This window comes from Diorhabda carinulata, chromosome 1 (genome assembly GCF_026250575.1).
Source record: "Diorhabda carinulata isolate Delta chromosome 1, icDioCari1.1, whole genome shotgun sequence".
NCBI lineage: Eukaryota > Metazoa > Arthropoda > Insecta > Coleoptera > Chrysomelidae > Diorhabda > Diorhabda carinulata.
Genome location: NC_079460.1, coordinates 6,978,994 through 7,002,414, shown reverse-complemented (window position 1 = coordinate 7,002,414; position 23,421 = coordinate 6,978,994). Strand labels below are relative to the sequence as shown.

Sequence of the window (23,421 nt, the reverse complement as noted above, 5' to 3'; positions counted from 1 at the left end):
AAGTTACAGACAGATAAGCAAATAAAAGTGGTGCCAATTTCAGGTAGTATTTATTCAACCAGACGCTTGAATGTATATTATTATGAAAACGAAAACATCGAAAACATTTATGTCACAGCGGTAAAGACTAGCAAAACCGACCTAATGTCCTGCACTTCAATCTGTGTCTAAGCTAATAACAAAGGTATAATATTTCTAAATATCCAATCCAATATTTTGCTCTGTTTTTGGTAGACACGCCTTCCGTTCGCGCCTATTGGTCAACCACTTGTAAGCATGTTTGTGTTCTGTATCCCCTGCAGTAGCGGTTAAATTCGCCTGTTTGGGGTTTGCGGGGAAGCCAGGAAAGTACATGACGCGGTTAAGTGTAGCTAATGCTAGTTGCTTATAGACCCAGAACATGCACGGCGAATGTTGTCAAACGTTATCGAGCCGTCGAGTCGTGTAGACGTGTTTAAGCTGAGTTCTCGTATTTCGCGAGTTAATTGAAAGTGATTGTGTTAGATTTTTTTTTTGTGAATTTGTTGAACTTGTTCTACAATAATCATGGCAATTCCTTTTAATATGCCGGAAGATCACAACGAAGTGGAAGTTATTATTACTCAACTTCAATATTTGTTAACTAAACTTCAAGCAGCACTTAGAAGGTCTAGAGCAACAAACGCTCAAACCAGACTTTCGTCTCATAATAGCAATACTCGAGGTTAGTAAATGTGTTTTGATTAGAACAGTGACTTTTTTGATAGATGAAAAAAATCATAAAATAAATTCCGTACCTGTTGCATCTTCTCACCACTAATATTCAGCAATTACAAAATATCTGAATATTGGAAAAATTGAATTCGTTTTCCTATGAAAAAGTATAGTATATAGCAAATATTGAAAAATTACTAAAATTAATTTTTTGTTTCGTACTTTATGGATATTCTTCATGGCCTGTAAAGTATGATTATACTTACATATTATGAATTAGGGAATTTTAAAACCAAAATTACTAAATACCACTTAATTGAATAATATAGCAAAATTATTACTACAATAATTATACAAAGGTCCAAAAATATTTTCTAATATTCCGAAGAAATTTCGAAACCTCTTAACCAAATCACTGTGACTTAGTCTTAAGAAGTGATTATGTTATGTTGAGGTAAATACATGTTGTGCAATGAACCTTTTACCAGTGGCCTTGTAAACTGCAACGTGTATGTGCAATCAATACGTAGTAGCAAATCAAACAGCTGTGTTTACTGCAACATATCTTACGAGTTAAGGGCCTCGGGCGACCATTAATGCACAAAGCTATAAAAATGGCAATCTCATGTTAATTTCGTTTCTCAACTTTTTTAAAGAAATAAACTTTTACACACCCTAACTAAAACTCGGATGTTTGATCAAAGAGACAAGACAATCTTCACATTGATTGGCGCCAGTTGTGAAACCAGTGAAAATATTCAACACGTTAGTCAAGTTGGTATAAATAAATAAATAAACTTCGAGTTATACCACTTTCGTAGAAACGTTATTTATCGTTGAAACTTTGGATGAACTTGACCTTGGCTTCGTTTTTTTTGTAACACTAAACCACCAGTTTCAAGTTACTGAGAATATTAAAATATCAAAGAATTAAATCACACGCGAGGGAATTAAGTATAAAATTAATTTTTATCAATAACCTAACAAATTGCAATTACTTTAGAATTACAATTAGTTTATTATTTCTTAAAAAATAAAATGTAGAATGCTCCCATTTCTTCATTTATCATTATCATTGAATTTAATGATTTCAAAATATCTGCTAGAGGGTTACCTAAAAAGAAAAAAAATGACATCATCTGAAAGGTCACTGACTCCAATCAGGTAGATTTTAGTCGCCAGTCATTTTTAGACAATAACAGCTTTGGAGAAATTTCCTTGAAACACAATATTTAACGTGGGCTGCATTTTCATATTAATAATCGTTACTTTTTTATTCAGAATTTTAGTTATAATTTAGGCAATATGAACTAGATAAAAATAGGAATAAATTCCCAAATTGAAAGTTCGGTATTATATAAATTTTTTCTAATGAAATTTCTTGAGCTCGTAGGTAGGTAGATTCGTAAAAACTATTCCATTTTTTTTTTCACTTTGCATTGTTCTTTTGTTTGTGATTACGCAATTTGGCGACACAATTGCGGTTTGAATTTTAAGGTACTAAAACACCTTAAATACTTATTAAGCTTAAATTACTAAAAGTGAATTTATTTTTCACACAAATTCATACTTGATATTGAGCCTCTCAAATATGACACTTCATAAAATGTCAAGGATTAATGTTACTCTAATTTTCAATTTATAACGTAGCGAAAGAAATGGTAGGTATTATTTTCTCTCATCTTTTCGCTCCTTACTAGAAATATGTTTGATATTAATAAGAACTATGGTTAAAGTGTTCAAACATGAATTGAAAGTTTCAGTTAAAATTATTTTCAAATATCAGCGGAACGTCTAGTTAAAATAAAATTTAAATAAAGATTAAACAACCTACAAACTCAAGAAATTTCATTAGAAATATACACAAATGGTTAAAGTAAAAAAATAAATAAATTTTTTTTTGGTAGAGGATAATGAACAAGGTTATTGGGTTGATAAGATTATCACAATTGTTTCCAATTCTGTTGTGATAAAATGACTATCATTTTGCCACGTTCAACAAATATAAAGATATTCTAGAAATATACATTTTATTTTCTCAATATGATATATTTTCATAAAATTATTAAGTTTTAAAATTTTTCATTTCCAATCAATATAAAATCGGTTTTCTCATAAGGAATAGTCTTTGTCTCTTTACCTGTATTTTATAATTTCAAAAAGACAAATTTTACTTCGTTTAACATCGCTGAAATGTCAACCCTTATTGAAGAATGACAAAAAGTATGATTCGGTTTTGAAAGGTTTATATATATATATATATATATATATATATATATATATATATATATATATATATATATATATCTTATAATAATCTATCTAAGTGGCACAATATAATTAGCATATTTTCCAAATTCAAATAAATTATAATAATATATGAATTGATTTAATTTTTTTTTTTAAATTTGAGTAAATAAAACAATCAGGCAATAGTTTTATTCTGATAATTTTTCATTACATTAATACACAGCTGATAGTATGCGAAATTATTCAAAAATAATGATGAATTCAATGATATGTGAATTTAACTGCTCAAATTGATATATTGTCTAAAACTCATAATTTCAGATAAATCTTGAGGAGCTAGGTGTAGCTAGTCTTTATGTTAAGGGTAGAAAATGTGTTCTCTAAATTGTTCACTGTATGTCGTTTTTATTATTTTCAGTCCGGACAAATAGTTCAAATCGATCTCGAGTAACTGAAGGTTTGCCTTCATCGTCATCTTCATCGGAATCACCATCTTCAAATCTTCCAGATTTACTCAATAGTCTAGCATGGTTAGCAGCTGCAAGTCAAGACGCCATTGATACACCACAGATAACGCCAACTTCAATACGCATATTGCGACCAATGCGGATAAGAACTACATCAGAATCATCATGTTGTGATGAAAATAAACTTACTGAGACGAATTCTGTAGGCCCCGGAAATGTGCAAGAATGGAACCAGGTTGGTGGCAATACAAGCAAGCTTGCTGGCGAGTTTGCAGCAATAATTGACCCCGAGGTGGGTGTGTGTCGTGTCTTTTATTTTTAGGCCGTCGCACCCCTCCGATTGCATGCTTGTGCAACATTTTTTTTATTAACTTTCGGTTAATTTTCATAAAAATCATCTAATAATTCAATTTTAAGGTAAATTCAGTTCAATTTTTCTTCAAATATAAAATTTCAAGAAAATTTTTGGGGGATTTAAAATGTCTCTGAACTATATTCCCAAAATATTTATTATTGTATATAAATACAACCTACCCTGTAGTGTTAATTTTTTATCCCTAAATGCTATTACATATTAGCTATAGACATATTCATACATCTTTGTAAGAGGAGAGGCTAGATCTATAATGCACATATTAATATATTATAAAAAATAAATAAAACAATGTGAATACCAATCAAGCGACGACAGTATGTAAATTTGGAATTTCAAAAAATACACGCTAACTATTTATTCATCGTCAATACCTACCTCTCGTATAATTTCCGTTCATTTCCAGTTCAATCTTGACGGACATGTTAAGACTAGTCTGAAACGGTATTGGTAGTGGCAAACATTGATAGGTTCAATTACCTATTTTACACGTATAGCAGCTGATTTCGCGTTCGTGGTATAAGATTTTTAAATTTTTCTGAAGGTTTCAAAACATTTTTCATCATTTTCGATAAATTGTATTGGAGACTGAATTAACCTTGAATATCGTGAATCGCAGTTTTATTTATATTATTAAATTAAAATAGGAGATAATTATTTGTATTGTATATTAATTATACTAAACAATAATTATTCAAATTTCGTTTTAGGTTTTTATTCATAAATAATCAAATATCTGTAATTGAACAAATCGTCTTCATAAATAACCTAAACGACAAGCATTAACATCAAGGTAAAGTTGAAAAAAATAATGTTGCATATATAACCTTTTTTGTGGTGAAAGTTGCATGATAATTAGGTTTCAGTTCTGATGCGTCCTAAACTATATCGATTACTACAATATGTCTTAAAACTGTATTTACCGCTAATCTTCAGGTGTAAGTAGTAGGATAAACCATGTTCATCAATTAGGTATCTAAAGAGTGTGAATTTAGAGGCTGGATTTTGGTAGGGTTGAAGATATCTGCATATATTTATCGATCATGTAAGGCTATGTGCCTATATAATTCTAACTTCTAACAATAATTACATGATGAGTTGTCGGTTATTTGTTATTGAATAATAACATCACTAAAATATATCTGCTTGCAGACTTTTAAATATTCATACTTTTCCTTATTACTATTTAAATTTGTTGAAATATCTAGAACCATTGGTGATATTCATATTGAATCACACTATTTACTACTTCCAACTACCTTAGGTCTCTGAAGACGATAACGCTTATGGAAACGCAGCTAAGCTGTAGAGGTAGTAGTAAATCGTATGATTATTATCTCAATAAGTAAATTACATTTCTTACCTAAAGCAACAAGTTCAATAGTTAATACTCATTATGATCATATGTCCGTGGCGGGATATCTTTAGGATAATCCAGTCCATGAAAAATGAATAATTATCTTTGTAAAAATTCCAGTATGGTGTATAGTTATCAAATAAATATGATTATTTTTCGAGTCTTTTCGAAAATTTTGTGTGAACAATAAGTTGCATTGTAAATTTACTGCATGTTAATACTTTTGCAGTTTCAATTTTGTTTTTCATATGTGTTAAAAGGGTAATTCTATTTATACTTTGTTTACACGCTAAAAACCGGTATAATTTTTTCAAATAATTACATATATTTTATCACGAGAAATTGATAAATATTTCATATCTCTAAATATAATTAAAAAAGTACAAAAAGAGACATGATAAAAAATTTAAAATCCGATTAGTTGCATAAACTCGTAAACAAATACCGTTTAATAAGTTTTGCGTACATTGTTTATACCATATCGCCAGGACGAGTGTCATTGTTCGTGAACAGCATAAAAGTAATTTTGTCGACGTGCGATTAAGTTGTGGGTAATATTATAACCCTTCGAATGGTTCTGTACAGATACAATAAGTAGGCAACCAGTGACTCAGTAATGTTCGTCGCATTGTGCTCCGATTAGTTATATGAGCGCGCCAACTCCTTATAGATTATTGCTATAGGAAATATTATTATGTATTCTTTTTCATTTTACTAGAATTGTCGAGGTAATTCTCGGCACTGGAACTGCAAAATTACATACTAATTTTCAGCTCTTTTCTTTATTGCGTTTTACTTCAGCGTAAGGACATCATTCGCAACTATTAATGTCATTTCTACTTGTTTATAATATACCCTATCAACAGTGACCTTGGAATATACAGTTTTAAAGATAATTATAATGTAATTGTATTTATTCCATTGTTCACCTCAAACCTTCACGGCTTTTCTTTGTTAGCGGCTATATTTAATATTTTTGCGCTTTTCGTTCTTTCTATGCCAAACCAACTATTTCGATATACAGTCTGGCTATAATTTACCCATTAAATTAAAAATAACATTCACATATTTATTGTTTAAACTAAACTAGAACTAAATGTGTGCAAGTCTGTTTTTCGATCACTAATCTCAAAAAATATAAACAAAGGGACAATAGAGATCTGAAACCGGGTAAAAAATATCTTTCTGAGTCTAATTCCAATAAGAAAACATTTTTTTTTCAACACAATCGACAATAAAAACTACCTTTTTATAGACTATTATGCTTATGATTATAACACAGAGCGAATTTGTTCATTGAGAAATCTCAGGTACTTCACATAAGAGCCGTTGACCAATTTCTATCTGGTCTGTTGTCTTTTTTGTCAATAGAGATTGGACGGGCTGGATTTTCAATTTTTGTTTGAAGGAAATTGCTTTATTATTGGGTGTCTTCACAAATTTTATTTTGAAGTCTTCATGGATTGATTGTTTTATAGATCAATATTTTGTTTTCAATAGCTAAGTTTATTTGTTGTTGAGCCAATTTGTTTCCTTCTTATTGTTACATGTTTTTTCCACGAACATTTATAGATATTATAATTGTTTTGGGGAAATAAGGAGATAAGATAAGAAGAGATATCAACTCGAAGTTTTGAATAGTGAAAAGGAGGTGTGATTGGGTTTAATTGCGTTTCCCTTCATTCTCCATTTTTCAAACCAATTTGCAACTAAATATAAATTAATTATAATTAAATATAAACTAATATAACTTAAAAGAAAATGAAGGAGAAATTCCATTATCATGGAAGATTCATTTTTAAAAATTACTTTTAATATCTCATTATCTAGTTATCTTCTCCAGGGTGAAATCAAATAATTCAAATGATAACTTACAATCCTATTAATCGACGTAGCTATTGAGTAACAATTGATAATTATTAATCTATGGATTTATTGAAATTTCTGAATATTTCTTGACCCTAAAGTTAGTTTTATAATTTGCACTTATTTCAAATATTACATATCCAATAAACAGACTTTTAATTTCGAGTTCTTTAGCTCAGAAAATAACACTTAACATTTGTAAAATTGGTTAAAATCAAATATTTTTAGGCAAATTGTTCAAATGATTACGGTTTACGAGTAATATTAAAAATCAGGATGTAACACAACATAAAAACATTTCAGGAATGGATCAATTTCTACAACAAAGACATGAGTTGAAAGAACTTTGTTTAATATGAGGTAAAAATCGATAATAATTCAAAAATAGGTTATTAAGAATTAGTCTGCTTTCTTTCACATTCTCATACAATTCCTAACGTTTACAGGAACAATAGTTAGGGAACCTCTGGTCTAGATATACAATTTACCTTGGAATTGTGGAGCTTTTATTTCTTACTTTTCCTATAGCCTCCTAGAAAGGCGTTTCTTGCATTATGCTGCCTGTACATATTAAATGCTTGTAGCAAATTTACGAAAAAAATGCATGCCATAAATATTCTACTCATTTACTTGTATGAATTATAGTAAATTCTTTCAAGCAAATGGTATAATTTATTCATAAATTCGGCGGTGTAATGAATCAATCAATAGGATAAATTCCATAAACGTACTTAATATGTGTTATTGTACTTATAGACAGTACTACTTGCTTCACAATAATATTTTCTCACTATTATACTGAATAAAATTCATAAAATTGTTTTTTTTTGTAATATAATTATAATTTGAAAATCCGTACTTTCATTAAATGACAATTTTTCTGGTACCTGTATATATTTACCTTTTCATATTCAATATTAGAATAAAATTTTCGTATACATGATACAGATTCATTTAAAAAGTTGAAAACATTTATTTGGCAATAGAAAACCCTCAAACGGGTAAAGCTACGACAATATTTCAATATGGATGGTTCATCCTGTATTAACTTACCTTGGTTTACGAGGATTTATTACTCTGTCGTTTATGAATATAATGTAGATTATTTAAAAATGCTTCAAATAGCTTTCAAAGTGTAAAATTCTGCTCGTAAATTGTTGATCTTTTAATTATTAAAAAATAGGAATAGGAATCGACGAAAATCTAGGTCTAGGATGCATGGGAGGAAAAAGAGAAGAAATAATAAACAGCAATAGGAGAAGTGAGTGAAAACTACAGGATAAATCCACATTCATAGCAGATGGAAGAGAACAAAAAGTATATAAGATTACATAACAAACACAATGAAGATAAGGAAAAGGATAATTGGGGAGATAGTATGTAATACCAAAAGCAGAAATAGGCACGACCCACATACTGGTGAAAACAGTACTGGAGATAGAGGGAGAAGAAAGGAGGGAACAAAACAGAGGATACTAGACATACATACATAGGATACTATACATAAGTAAAAGTAAATAGAAGCAACTGATAGAAAATTCGCTGAACTAGAACAGGAGGTATATTATTTAAAGAAATAATATATGGAGAAGCGGAGTAAATTTCGAGAGAAGGACGATAAAGGAAATGACCGAAAAACAAATGGAATAAGGAAATTGGTTCAGCAGAAAAAGGCACATGGTAGAATTATACTAAAAATAGAAGCGAAGAAAGTAAGGAGGCATACAAAACCATGAGAAACAAAGTTCAGAAAAAAAATTAAAAAGCAAAAAAGATAACATGAAACAAATTTGGAAAAGAAAGCAAATAACTATAAAGACAACAATAAAAGCTTTATGATACATCAGTGCATTGGAAGGAAGAAAAAGAAAGGAAATAAGAAGTATAACTGATAAAACAAACAATATTAAAGTAATCACGGAATGCATATTAAAGACATGGAAAGAATTTTTCAGAAAAAATTCAGCCGCAGAGGTAGACACTTCACAAGACAAGAGTAATTCGGGGATAAAGGGGAATCATATTACGATAGAAGGATAACACACGTAATCACGGAGTAGGAGATGGAAGAAGTGATAGGGAATATCAAAATAGGAAAAGCGTTTGAAGGAGACAACATTGAAACGGAAATAATGAAATATTTAGGACAAACAGGAAAGGGATGGATATCAAAGATAATCCATTTGGCATGGAATACAAATAAGATACCCAAAGACTGGGAAGAAAATCAATCGATACCAGTACATAAAAATGAAGATAACCTAATGTACGAAAATTACAGAGCAGTATACTTAAGGTCAGTTGGCTTAAAAATTCACAAGAAAATCTAGAGAAAAAAAAAAGGAAATACATTGATGATGAAATACATGAGAAGCGAAGTACATATGAAAAATGGAAACAAACGATAGATAACATATACATATTAAGAAGCTTCATAAAAAGGAAAATAAAACAGGAATAAGTATTATATATATTATATTCATCGATTTAAAAGCTACATTTGACTCAATGGATAAAAAATTGGGATGGGATAGTATAAGGAAATTATGAATCCTTATAAAAATAACAGATATAACAAAAGAAATTTATGAAAACGTATAAGAGAAAGTAAAAATAGACGGAGATGGAAGTAAAACAAGAAGATGTGCTTAGTTGTCTTCTATTTGTACATAGATAGGATGATAAAGACAATAAAAGAGAAAAACTATGAACTGGAGACAATAATTGGTTACAGAAATTAGAAACAGTAAAAATATACGGATTAGTATATGCAGACCATATAGAATCGCAGCAATTACATTTAAGAAATAGGAAGAAAAAGTGGGCATTGGGATAAAGGCAATAGTAGACCTGAAAATGGAAGTAAATATGGAAAAAATATGCTAGTAAATAAAAAAAACATGGAGAACATTTAATAATGAAAGGACAACGAATAGAGGGACCACTTTTGAATATATCAGGGAGTTGTTTTCACAGAAGACGGGAAAATAATATTCGAGAAAAATAAATAGGAAGTAGAAGATGAAAATGAAATTATCCAACTTAATATCTGTACGCACGTTAATATATGGAAGTGAAAATTGGATAATGAACACAAAGACACAGAGAAGAATAGTAGCCTCGGAGATGACGCAACTGAGAAAAATAACATGGAAAACGAGAATAAATAGGTAACCAATGATGTAATTTTGGAGAATTTCAAACAGGCAACAATAGGAATCAAAATAATTGAAAGATGCTTAACTGGTACGGACACAAAGAGAGGAACACCATTAAGCCTAATAAATAAAGTGACGGAAGCAAAAAGATTTAATAAAAGAAGGAAAGAAAGAACCAGATAAAGCTGACTTTATCATTTTAAAAATTAACAAATAAGAAAATTGATTCAGAAATAAAGAGGACCATAGTACTAAGATAAGACAACACATTTCTGTTTTCCGTAATTAATAATTAATGACGAATGCCATAACTGAATATAGAAGTCAATATGCAAGATGCATTTGAGTAAACCACAAAGAAATATATAAGATGGTGGGAAGGACGCAGAAGAAACATGAATTAACATGTTGAAGCATTTGATTGGAATACCAGATATGATCAAATTATATAGATCGTGGAAAGGAAAAAGAAACTGAAATATAAAGTTAATTTTACTCTGCGCATTCGTAAAAAATAACATAATTGAAAGATTAAAATATTTTGAAAATGAATTGTCCGTTAGATAGTTATTTGAAGCATCAAATATTAAATCAATGTTAATCGAAAGGTGAAGGAATATATATTATAAAGTTCTGTTTCAAATAAAATAATATCAATTGTATATTTTGGTTTTATTTCAGGAGACTGATGAGCAATCTTCCGAGTCTGTATCAAATAAAGATTATTCAAGAGAGGGGATTCTCTCAAAAATTGTGCCAGGACCAGTTTCTGCTCCCTTTTGGACGGCTATGATTTGTTTTGTAGGATGGCAGATATTCCGAGCCCGGTAACTGCTCTGTCACTATATAACTTGTACTTTACCCAAAGCAAAAGTGATCGTTAATCGATAGATTTAAAAGATGTAGATTTTTGCTACATATATTATGTTTGCTTTATTACTGTTTTTATATGATATACTTTCGGTGTGTTTTTATTTCATATATACTACTGTAAATAAATATATTCACGTTCTGAGTGTATTAGATTTAAGGTGGTATCATTTTTTACCTTACGAAAGTGTGTGTAGGTCATTTGTGCACAAGATTGTTCCAAAGACAGGAAAACTAATCAAAGCTTTGATCTCATTTAGTATGACTAAGACTAAAACTGTTTTGGTCTGCTCTCAGGAATTTATATGATTATATTATATTTTGATTTTTTATTTCAACTTTTGGTAGCATAATGGTTGTAAATGAATTGTAAATAAAATTAAAGTTTGATTCAGTATAACCAAAGATTGAATCGTGCTAAACGGCCAAGAGCAGAACCAGCGTGCAAGGGGCAGCGTCCTTTCATTATAACAATGATAAATTTTAGGTATTTTTTTTTTCGTTATCTGTTTAGTATTCTCACAGCATTTGTTTTGAGTTTAATTAATTTTTATCATCGGTTACCAGCTAATAATTTACATTTCTGGCGGATGGACGCATCGCTCCTTTGTAAGCTTTCGCTAGAGTTTGATTCTGTTTTAGTAAGTTTAAGTGGTAGGAGCAGCAAAGATGTGCTTTGCAGCCCTAAAGGTTTTCAATTGATCTCTGTAGTTAGAATAGCCCGGTGCGGCGTTGGACGTGAGCCGATCGCACCTGAGATCTGTAAATAGTTTTTACAGGACAAGTCGTACCAATTATTTAATGTTGTATTGTTTCTATTGAATTTGTAAATTTTGTGGTAATAGACAAATTCCAAAATTGTCACATTAATAATTAAAGTGAAACTCTAAGGTAATTATTTAGTCGTAGTTTCATTTACAATTAAAAATTGTGTGTAGTAAATTAATATTACCGAATTGATATCTAAACGCGCTGGTTTTCATCAATAGCAAATAATGCAAATCTTAGTAAATGTACTTATTCAAAATGTGCTTAACTTGATAGATAGAATAAATCAACTAAATTTGAATAAATTTTCAAATTTTAATACCTTTATTATAGCCATTGTGTTCGTTAAGTTTATTCTTAGAAGTAATTGAACGACTTGTCCCGGCTACATGCATGTTACATAGCTTTCTTTAGTTTTTATACCCTAAACTGTAGGATTTTATAACTATAAATGCTAATATTTTTAAAGAAATTAAAGCAATTTAATTAGATTCTAAATATTTCAATTTTAAGTAGTAGTTTTTAATTAAGCTGCGCTGTAGATGGCTCTTCAAAGCGTCACTGTGATTATGCCAGAAAGGCAATTAAGTATGTATGTGTATAGTACTCCCGAGCTTTGCGAGTGCTATAACATAAATCCTGTTTCCAATGATATCCGAACTATGGATCAGGCACTATGCTAGAAGACAAACTCGGATATTTCTGATAGTATTGAAACGATAAAAAAAGTTGTTCATACTAATATTCTAATTATTTTTTAATTTGCATTTATTATCAATATAACCTTGCTTTGTGATTTTTAATTTCTTTTGTTTTAAAAAATATCCGAATTTGTCATCTCCGCTAAACATTTCATGCTTGGTCTCATACAATTTGTTTGTAGTTATTCCTAGTCAGTATAGTCGTTCATGGTGTTTTTAGGGCTAGGAGCACTTTTTATTTTTCTCAAATTTGATTGTAGTGAGTCATTCATTTACTGTGCATCAATTTCTTGTCTACAATCAGAACGACACTTTGTTATATCATTTTCCTACCAGTAAATGGTAAATTTATTTTTTTCATCTGCGTAATTTACCTGTCCATCAATATTTTCAAACAAAATAAATATTTTTTGCCAAATTAACATGATTGTTATGCCTCATATTTACTTTTATTCCCAGATTCCTTTTGTGCGCGTGTTTTTTGATTTTTTTTTTCATTAAGTTGGAAAGCTTCGATACAGTTTTCCATTCTAATTTTAATTTTATTATCTGCTTGCCATTTATTGTCAAGATACCTTAATACCTCATTTTATTATTGCTTTCATTTTTATAAACATTTAATTGTTTGGTCAACAACAGCAGTTATCTAAAATCATTATGTGCATTGAGCCCTATTGTTTTCTTTGCCCATAATTTTGTTAAAGTAGACTCCCGATTTTTTTTCAAGTGCTATTTTTGCTTGCTATACTTTTTCATTAAATTCTTAAATTTTCATGTATTTTCACTTAATACTAACTTTATTCATTCTTCTTGTTCCTTATTACTTTCTATGTTTTCTACTGCAGAATATCCACTCTGTACCTACTTCAAGTGTGGTTCAACTTTTATTTAAAGACTTTTTCAAAAAATCAGGAAAATATTCCATAAATCAAATAATCACTAATTTTTGTATAGTGTTATTTACTTTCTTTACTTAGACCTATATTGGAAATTTTTAACAATGCGTCGTTGCTGTAGGCGACAATAGATATAGTAAGCATAGCCATATTCCATTAATCTGTGTATTCATCCCTTAAACTATCAGTATTGTTCATATTTGGAGATCGTCCATCAATTAGACAAATTAAACATTCGGTATTTCAAATTTGTTTTTGTTATTAATTTTTGTTTGTTATCTCCTCTTACAGAATCCAACAAACGTGGATAATCGTCAATTAGATTTAAGTATTAGTTTATGCAAGTATTAATTCTTTCCTAAGCTTGTCAATATTTTGAATACTTATTTATACGAAGTAGGTGTTGGGGCTGGGTCAATGTAATCAATAATTGCTAATGAATATTTATTTAATATTATCAAAACGTGTAGCAGCACATATATGAAAACTTGCATAAACGTAGTATTAGGAATTTAACAGAAACGTCTGTGATCGACAATACATTTGAGTTTAACAATATTTATTTTGTTACTGAAAAAAAAAATAAAAATCAAATAATATTTTTCATATTCGATTTCATGTAAATATCGATGTTGTACACATTGTTTCATTTGCCTATATAATATGCTGGTAACAGCAGAAAATTGTTGGATTAAGTAAAAGGAATTTATTACATTGTAAAAACTATTTTCTTATGGTAGTCAAAGGTTTTGCTATGAATAATAAAGAGTTTATGTTTATTATATAAGTATAATTAATAAATTCAAATTACAGCTTCATTTGCTCAATTAAATAAGTTCTATTTGTGTTGTTTTTAGTTTCATGTCATTTAAAATGATTATAGCGATACTTTTGACTCTTTGCCTTTGTAACGAATTTGAATTTTTGATGTATTCAAACCCCATCTGGACCAATTCGGCTCCGAGGCCCGTGATAATTGCTCTCGGGTGACCAATCCATTTAAGAACTGCTTATATAAAAATTATATTGCCTGATATTGTGAAGCAAATCTTTTAAATCAAATGATATTTTTTGCATAGTAAAAAGAGATTTTACCATAGTTATAAAAAGTTCGTTTGTCCTAAATTGGTGGGTAATAAACGCTATTTATTTTCAGATATAAATGTCATAAGTTTTATACATGTTTATAAATATACATATATCTTTATATTATATTTTTTGTGGTGTATGGATTTAGTTGTACATAAATCAGTGGCGGCTTCTGGCCTACCATCAGTTATTAAAATTCTGTTTGTATAGTTTGAAAGAAGTAATTTTGTTTTAGTTTACCGTGAAGTCGCCACAATCTATAGCTGTTGATGTAGGCAGCCAATTATAATGCCATACACACGTCTACTACCGATCGTCTTTCACATGTAACTTTTTCACTTTTATATAGTTGATTTGAAATAAATGTAAACATGCCGAAAGCACGTAGTCTTTTATTTTATTTACCTTCCTTCTTTATAATCTTTTCAAAAAATTTAATAAGTTCCCGAACGATGATTGGTACATGTTTTTTAAACAATATGTGGCAACTGCGCATCCCTCGCAATTAATTTTAACGAAACATAAGTAACCAAATCTGTGCAAAACGAATAAAAAAACATTCAGTAAGAAATATCATATCATTTCATCGTTTTCAATACTTAATTAAAAGTATGTTAGATAGCAAAAAATGTGTTAATTTTCATAATAATCATGCATGTTTCATTTACTACCGGTTTACTATTCCCATTTCAAATTTTTTTAAAACCTGTGATGTGGTAGGCTTGTGCAAAATCTTTTTACAAACACTTTTATATTAAAATTTTCAAGATTTACTGGTTAAACAATTAGAATAATACAAAGTATACTGCCATTTAGAAACACAACTATTTCTGATAGAAAAGAAAACGTTTTTTATGAGACTACTTTTCCAATTCATAATTTAATTTTAAGTAGCCGCTATTTGACCGAATAGGGTAGCCATGTCAACATATAAAATGTTCAGTTCAACACAAGGGATGAAACAATTTAAAATTGAGCGACAAAACCACAAGTTGTGAGAAAATTAGATTTATTTTTCAATATAGTAGGGTATGCTACCGACATTATTAGATTTGGGTAAATTGAGCTCTGCTGGAAAACCCACACCTGCCGTTTCGAATGAAACATAAAAGCCTCTTTAAACTGTAAATAAGAAATATACGTTTTTATGAATCATTCCGTTCTAAATGAATATTTAGTGGAAGAAATAGTAAGAAAATAAACTCTTGCAGTCAGTATAATTTTTTTAAGGAGAGAAAGTAATTTCACGGTTCAAATATTGATAAAATCTTGATTAGATAAAAAATACAACAAGCGTAACTCAGTTAAAGACTCTAGTGTCAATCAAACATAGAAAATTAGCACATCTGAATCAAATACAGATTGATTGTTATATTCTAATAGTTTTCCAAAGCTTTTATTTTATTTTTAAAGTTGCAAGTACAATATCAGCACTAAAATACGGATTTCATATTAAATAATGGTTATTTACTCTTGAATAGCAACAAACCTTTGATTCAAAAAAATTTATACAAAAGTGACACATTTTTAGAACCCACTCGGAGATGATACTTGTTAAATAATAACTAGACAACTTTAAAAAACAAAACTTACTTTATTATACAATAATAAATTCGTCCTAAGAATTCCCAATCAAAAGGGTCTACTCATAATAATAGTGCAAAGAAAGGTATTCATTACAATACTAGAATATCATAAACTATACAAGAACACGCAAGTATACATGGAATCTTTATTGTCACTAATTCGTTCCCGACATGAAGCCCGCCCTGTCCGGTCATGATGGAATTCTAATTTCTAAAGTTTTTATCATAGCAGGTGATTTGTTTACAATGTCTCTTTTGAACTAATATCTAGGAAAGTCTATTTATTTATTTGTTTTGTTTCTTTATTTTCTAGAACTTCGTTTTGCTATATAAACGAGTTTGTTTAGCGCAGTTAGTTAGTTTTAATAAATAGTCATAGTGAGCGGAACAAAATAGAAAATTAACTGAAGAATTTGAAAGTATTTAAGTTAGTTACGTGTTATGAATTAGGAATATAAGAGATAGTGTTTATAAATTGAGCCCACGAATAAAAGAATAGAAAGAGTCTAAATAAATAAAATAAAATTGCAATATTATATAGAATAGAAATGCTAATCCTCACATGCAAACCCATATTATGAGAAGGGTAGAGTAAAATACGCTAGTTTATTTTAGAAAAGTATTATTGATTGACAAACTGTTACATATGAAATGGTATTAATTTGAACTCATTGTAGGTGACATCAGATGAGGAATCTGTATAACTTTTAAAGGAGCTTGCTAACTAATATTTCTCGAAAAACAGATATCCGACCTACCAGGGAAGCTTTCAATTTTGTTTTTCTCATAATCTTCAAGAAAAACTGCGCCCGTTAAGCAGTCTTGCTTCACATTTTTATAAATGATTCTATAAATTAGAGCTATTTTTCAATGTATAATGTTATGTAGGCAAGAAGTCACTATACTGCGTGGAAAACGCAACCATAGAATGATATGGTGGGGTCAGTTAAAAAATTAAAATTCAATTTAAAAAATGTAAAACTGGCAAGGCCCTCTAGATTGTTTGGGGAGTCATGTTGACTTTTCAAATTTTCAATTCAACTTAAAAGATATTCTCTACGTCTTCTTCCTAAACTTTGGACTCCTCCCAAAAAGGAAATTTTTCTGGATTTTGAAGTCCCTTCTTCCAACGTGACAATGCTAGTCCCTCGAGGTATTTGAGCTTTTTGATAAAATGGGCAGGACGTTCGCTAATTAGATTTCTTAGCTGATATGGTAATGAAACTTTTTGATTGTCGTGGACCTGGTGTGTTTCTCCAACTTCATCTGATTATTTAGCTATTCTTTCAGTTCGTTTTCGATGTGGCATCTAATAAGGCTACGGTAGGGCTCTGGTCCTTAGTATGGACTTGTCGCCCTTTTTTGGCAAGACTGTCTGCTTTCTCATTCCTTGGTACACCCTGGTGGTATGGTAACCACTTTTACGTTACTTTTTCCTGTCAACTAGTACTTTTAGAGTTTGTTTCCACTGCTACGTTAGTTTGGATGTGCATTCCATAGCTTTTAGGATGCTTGACTATCGGAAAGAGTGTGAATGTACTTTCTAGAAAGGTTTCTATCCAAACACTCACATTTGTTTATTGCTAGTAATCTGAAAATGGTGACTGATGCTCTGTTCAGAGAATTAAGTTGTTTATTTGTCGTCTGAGTCCTCCTACTTCTACAGCCTGAAGTTTAGTATCAGGGTCGTATATTACTGACAAATATGAATAATCGGAAATAATCATTAGATGAGTGGTTGAAGTAATTCTGAGGACGAGAATGCAGAGGGTGATTCTATCGCCAAATATTATAGTTGGATGTGACTGATTACTACCTTAGTTACGGCAGAAATTGAATAAAGGATCTCATATTCGGCCTGTTGGATCCGACATTTACCTATCCGAAGAAATAAGGGATATGATAAATATCATGTTTAAAGAATGTCCATTTCCTTAAACTTTTTCCATTCATCAGGTAGTGTCAAAATTTTATCGGTGTAGAACATCTTGTTAATAGCAAAAAATTTGGCAGCATAATTTTTAACATTTCCTTTATTCTTTTTTTATCCTTTTTTTTTACCAAGTAAGGTTTACAAAGACCGAAAAAAATGATAGTCAAAAGGTGCAATATGCGGGTATATGATGAATTCATTCCAAACCAAGCTCTGTCAGTTTTTATCTAATTATCAAAGATGTCTGTGACCTTGCGTTATTGTGGTGAAACCATCTCCGGGTACTTCTTTTGAATTTGCTCCTCTGGTTAATTGTTGTTTGTTTAGTTCTAAATCGACCATTTTATGAGTTTTCATAGCTTCATAGTATATAATTACCCTTCGTTGCATTATCCTTTTTTCATAGCTTGTTATTTATCTCTTGAGAAATGGCTTCATTTCTTCGCTTTTTAAGAAAGTATCGCAGATTTTTATCCTATTGATACCTATGCTGATTTCGTGCAGTCAACGTGTGCAGCACTCGAACATGGATAGTTTTTGTACATGCAACCTTTTATAAATAATTTCAAACTGTTTAATGGTTGCTGATCAGAAATAAATCGGTCCTCGGGGGCCCATTTTCAATTTTCTTATATTTCAAACGCTTCATATCGATTTTCTAAATAATCAAACATTAAAAAATATTTATTTTTAGTCTTTTATGACAATTTTCGCCAATGGTCTGTACTACTGACCCTGAACGCATTAATTTTACCGTTCAGGTCACGTGGTACTCAACGTGTACCACTGAACTTGCTGAATCATGTCGCTTCGCGCTACGAATATTTACTCAGTTGTGTGTCAGTTGTCGAAACGAGATGTTGTAAGGATAATCTAAAATAATTATGAGTTTCGAGAAAGAGCAAGAAAGATTACAAAAGCTTTGGGTAGATTTTATGTCTGATGAGGAAGACGACTCATTTCAAGCTAGTTCTTCGGACAAATACGATCCTAACGAAGATCAGGAAAGTGAATGCAGTAGTTCAGACAGCGATACTCCTGTTATGCGAAAAAGTGCATTGAAGGAGTGTTTTAGTAAGTAATTATTTTATTTCAGTTAGGTATTACAGAAATCTTTGGTTATGAGATAATTAGTATGTTAATATTTTTCTTAATTCCGAAAATTCCTGCTTACTTGATATTTCAGTATATTTAGTATGCTTTAACATCAAATTATTTTACAGCAAGAAACTAAATCATATAGTTTGCCGGAGATATCTTTACATGAAAAGAATAAACCAAGTGCATCTTCAAAACGACAAAAAAGTTCAATTCCTTGGCAGACAAAGAAAATACACTTGGTAGGTCAATAATGTTCATAATACATACATTTGTATACAATAATTTTTGCAGCAAGAACCAGTTGATTTGCATGTGCCGTCAAACACAAACATTTTGCCCGCGATGCAATTAGATTCAGAAATCCTTCTGTGGATACAATTTCTGAAATATTAGAATAAGTGCAGGTTGAAAAAACGTGGAAAGAAGTGGATGGTGGTTCACTGAAAAATATTATGTATACTATTACTAGGAAGGTCGAAGGAATCAAAGCTGAACTGTATGAGATATTTGTGGGAGAAGAACCTTATGACTTTTACAAATTGTTTGTAACGGACGAAATCATCGATATATTAGTGATTGAAACAAACAGCTCTTCATAGCTGTGTTGCTTTGGATGGGATTGTGCCGGTTACCAAAGTTGTATGATTATTGGAATACCCAGAATATATACAGTACTTCTATAAACAAGTACATGTCGAGAAATCGGTTCGAACTATTACTTCAAGTAGTTCATTTTAGTAACAACCAAGCAACTGTTCAGTCCACTGACAGATTACAAAAAATTAGACCACTAATAAATATGCAGATTCCAGTATGTTCTTTTACCAGGAGAAAATGTGTGTATTGACGAAAGTGTAGTACCGTTTAGGGGCCGCTTATCCTTTCGTCAATACATAAAGAATAAACGACACAAATTCGGTGTAAAACTATATGAAATCTGTGTAGAGAAGGGATATAATTATGATCTTGATGTATACTACGGTAAATCTAGTAAAACGTTTACGGACTCTGAATCAGCAACAATTGTCATGAAACTTATGGAGCAATTATTGGATAAATGTCGAACACTGTATGTGGACAATTATTATACAAGTGTTGCTCTGGCACGAAAGGTGTTAGAAAGAAATACACACTTGGTTGGAACGAAATAGTAGAAAATTGAATCCAACAGATGTGACACAAAAGAAACTTTATAAAAATAAAGTCATCGCACGAGAAGCAGCAGGTATAATTGTTTTAATAAGGATGAGCGAGACGTGCTGGCTCTAAGTACAAAACATACTGCTGAAACGGTAACACTAAAACACAGAAATGGCGAAAGGCAGAAACCAAAATTGATAGTAGATTACAATAATTCCAAGGCAAATATTGATATGTCCGATCAGATGAAATCATATAATAGTCCCCTTAGGAAAGGTATAAAATGGTACCGCAAACTTGCTATAGAATTACTTCTCGGAACTGCAGTTGTAAATGCCCATATAACCTACAGAAATATCACCCATGAAAAACTTCCCATTACAGAGTTCAGAAAAAAAATTTTAGAGAGGGTATTATGTTTCCAAGGGGTAGTTGCTGTCCACGAATATATATCTAACAATACCCACAAACTTTCTTTGGAATTCACAGCGTCGCTAGCCAGAAACAAAGCTACAAGAAGTACTTGGAAATGTGAGTCATGTGATAAAAATTACTGCGTAGAGTGTTGTGTTGATAAACATTATAGTTCAATACTTTAAAATCTCACTAATTTGATTTTTTGTTCTTACTTACATGACTTTCTATAATTTTACATAGATTTATTTTAGTTTTTCTGTTTTTCTTCTTACTACCGAAATAAATATTTTTTTCTATGTAATAAGTTCAATTTTTCCATTGCATTACTGTATCAATCAGGCCCACTAATTCAACCTCCTATAATAAAATATACGCTAAATGTACCAGTCTTCGAATCACTGGCCTGAACGTAAAGATCGTGGCAGTGGTACAATAGTTGTACCACTGGCCCAAACGGAAACTCGGTCGGGATAGGGTAGTGTACCAGCGTTTGTACCACGTGGCAAGTAACGTGTTAAACCATTTTTTCAGTAAGGGGCTGGACGAAGGAAAACAAATGTCACCGTGGTAACGTTCGAAACAAACACGGCTTAACATTAATAGCCTTTTCGATAAGTTCACATTTTATATTTCACTGATTTTCAAACGTTTATAGCTTCAAACAAGACTAACAAAAGTCTCTTTACGAAAATGTAATCTCAAATACCACCTGTGAGACGTTTATTAACTCGGCTAAATATGACCGCCACCTATACCATATTTTGTAAAAATCGGTAAATACTTTTAAGAAAACCTGTTAAATCCAGTTTTTAATGTTTTAACTATGGTAATAATATCTAATCTATTATTTTATGATTTTTCTAATATCATTTGTAGATGTGCTTCGAGATAGAATCAAACATTTGTATCGTAGACAATGTTAAGGTTTTATAGTTTAGACCATTTTATCAAATCTTAATCAAGTTAAAGGTGAATTATAGCAAGAGGACAAGCTTATTTTATGTTACTACATTTTCCAGTTGGTTTATCAAATTTAAGGGAATAGCTGACTTAACTTCAAATTGCAATTTTCTCCAACTTAGACCGTAATATTGTATTCTAGGAAATGGAACATATTAAATATCTTGGAATTGCGTATGCCTTCACAAGAATTTCCTGAAATTGGAAATTCTTATCATGAAGGAATAAATTGAAACAAGTTATGACCGAGTTTTCGCTGCAGTCTTTGGAGTTGAACTCAATTTATTTCCTGCAGTTCTTAGAATTCCAATTTAATGAGAATATAAGAGCAAATTTCATTTAAAATCAATGTAAAAGTAATTATTTATTAATTTTCAATGGAAGAGTCATCTAAAAATTGAGTAATGAAAATTAAACGTCTGTTATCCTCAAATCCGTTAGTATGTTACTCCTTTTGATCTTAAATATGAAATTATACAGCTGTAAAAGTTTTTTGGATTGAGGTATCCAGAAATATATTGCATGTCATATCGCATTTCCTCGTGCAAAGCATCTTTGACTTCTTAGTGGAACTTTTCTCTTAAGTCAAGTTTTTCCGTTAAAGTCAATGGTCCAATGATCTTGTCTTTTGAAATCACGTGTTTGGACATTGTTGAAAAGCACACGCGGTTACCCCGAGACACCAAATATACTGTAATCGCGTCGTTTGCAACCTACTCAAATGTAACAATTACATCTAAAAACAATGTCAAACAGATGAAGGTGACTACCCCTGCCGCTCGCTGCCTGACGCCCAATGCCTGGAAGTATAACCGTAGCTTTAGTGGTGTATGGAAGCGACGAACTCTGGGTATCGGATCTTGTAAGATAGGAACAAAAGTGGAGGAGTTGACACATTCATTGCGAAATTGTGATTCAATTATTCTTAAAGACTTTTACTTATCCTTTGTCCTCTTTGCTTTCGTTATTTCCAAATGTTGCAAATACTAAACATAGATTAGCATGTCCAACGTGTTGAGGAGGACGTAAGCTACGCTGACGTGCAGGATGAGACCAGAAATGGGCCGCACTTTGCTTTGCGCACAATATATAAAATGTTAACCGCCAAATAATTAAAATTTAGATAATGTTATCACACTTTTTCAATACTTGATTAGCAAATCTTAGCAAATCTAAGCAAATTATGAAATGATCTAGTAGAGCAATGACATAATTGTAAATGTAAAAATTAGTCATAAGAAGTCGGAATTGAATAAATATAAACCCAAATGAATAGTTACAATATATTGAATTGTTTTTAAACGTTTATTTTTGAATTGAATAGTATTTGGCATTGAATTGAAAACATGGGGTTTATATACCAAAAGCGAATTGTTTGGATTGAATATTTCAAAATTGCATATTTATAGTACTTATATAACAAATACAAATTGTTCACTGAACAAGATAAGCACATTTAAATAATCTTTAAATAATATTGGATAATTATTATGACCTGAAAAAATTACAATTAGATTTATGTAATCAACTAGTGTTATTATCGTGATCTTTCATAAATTATTAACAATGGCGTGTGCACCACTGAAGCCTTACTTTATTAACATTTGAAAATCTTGTTGATGATTAATATTGTTGTTTTTACTACTTTCTCTTAGTCTTTCGCACAAACAGTGTGAATTAGATTGAGAATATAAATGGAATTTATTAAATGTAGCTGATTTTAATCAATTTCTTTTTAACATCAAATATCTCTGTACCTCCGCATCTCGCAATGCCTCGTCCCTCTCCCTCTTATA

The 23,421-nt window shown here is 30.6% G+C and overlaps 1 protein-coding gene across 2 annotated transcripts; it reads left to right on the top strand.

Moving 5' to 3' along the window:
- The first annotated feature begins 379 nt into the window (after positions 1-379).
- On the top strand, positions 380-14,871 carry LOC130898211 (uncharacterized). 2 transcript variants are annotated; one of them, XM_057807327.1, is made up of 3 exons: positions 380-703; positions 3,362-3,645; positions 10,846-14,871. In XM_057807327.1, the coding sequence occupies exons 1-3, from the start codon at positions 547-549 to the stop codon at positions 10,993-10,995; spliced, it is 591 nt and encodes a 196-aa protein (XP_057663310.1). In that variant the 5' UTR covers positions 380-546; the 3' UTR covers positions 10,996-14,871. The 2 variants fall into 2 exon arrangements, with proteins under 2 accessions (XP_057663310.1, XP_057663301.1); XM_057807318.1 differs by having other exon boundaries at positions 408-703; positions 3,362-3,702.
- The last annotated feature ends 8,550 nt before the right edge of the window (positions 14,872-23,421 follow it).

What these genes read in the sequence shown, in the direction of transcription:
- LOC130898211 (XM_057807318.1), top strand. Translation starts at nt 547, where the DNA reads ATGGCAATTCCTTTTAATATGCCGGAAGATCACAACGAAGTGGAAGTT. An exon ending in TCATAATAGCAATACTCGAG is followed by an intron (nt 704 to 3,361) that starts GTTAGTAAATGT and finishes TATTATTTTCAG; the next exon opens with TCCGGACAAATAGTTCAAAT. An exon ending in CAGCAATAATTGACCCCGAG is followed by an intron (nt 3,703 to 10,845) that starts GTGGGTGTGTGT and finishes GTTTTATTTCAG; the next exon opens with GAGACTGATGAGCAATCTTC.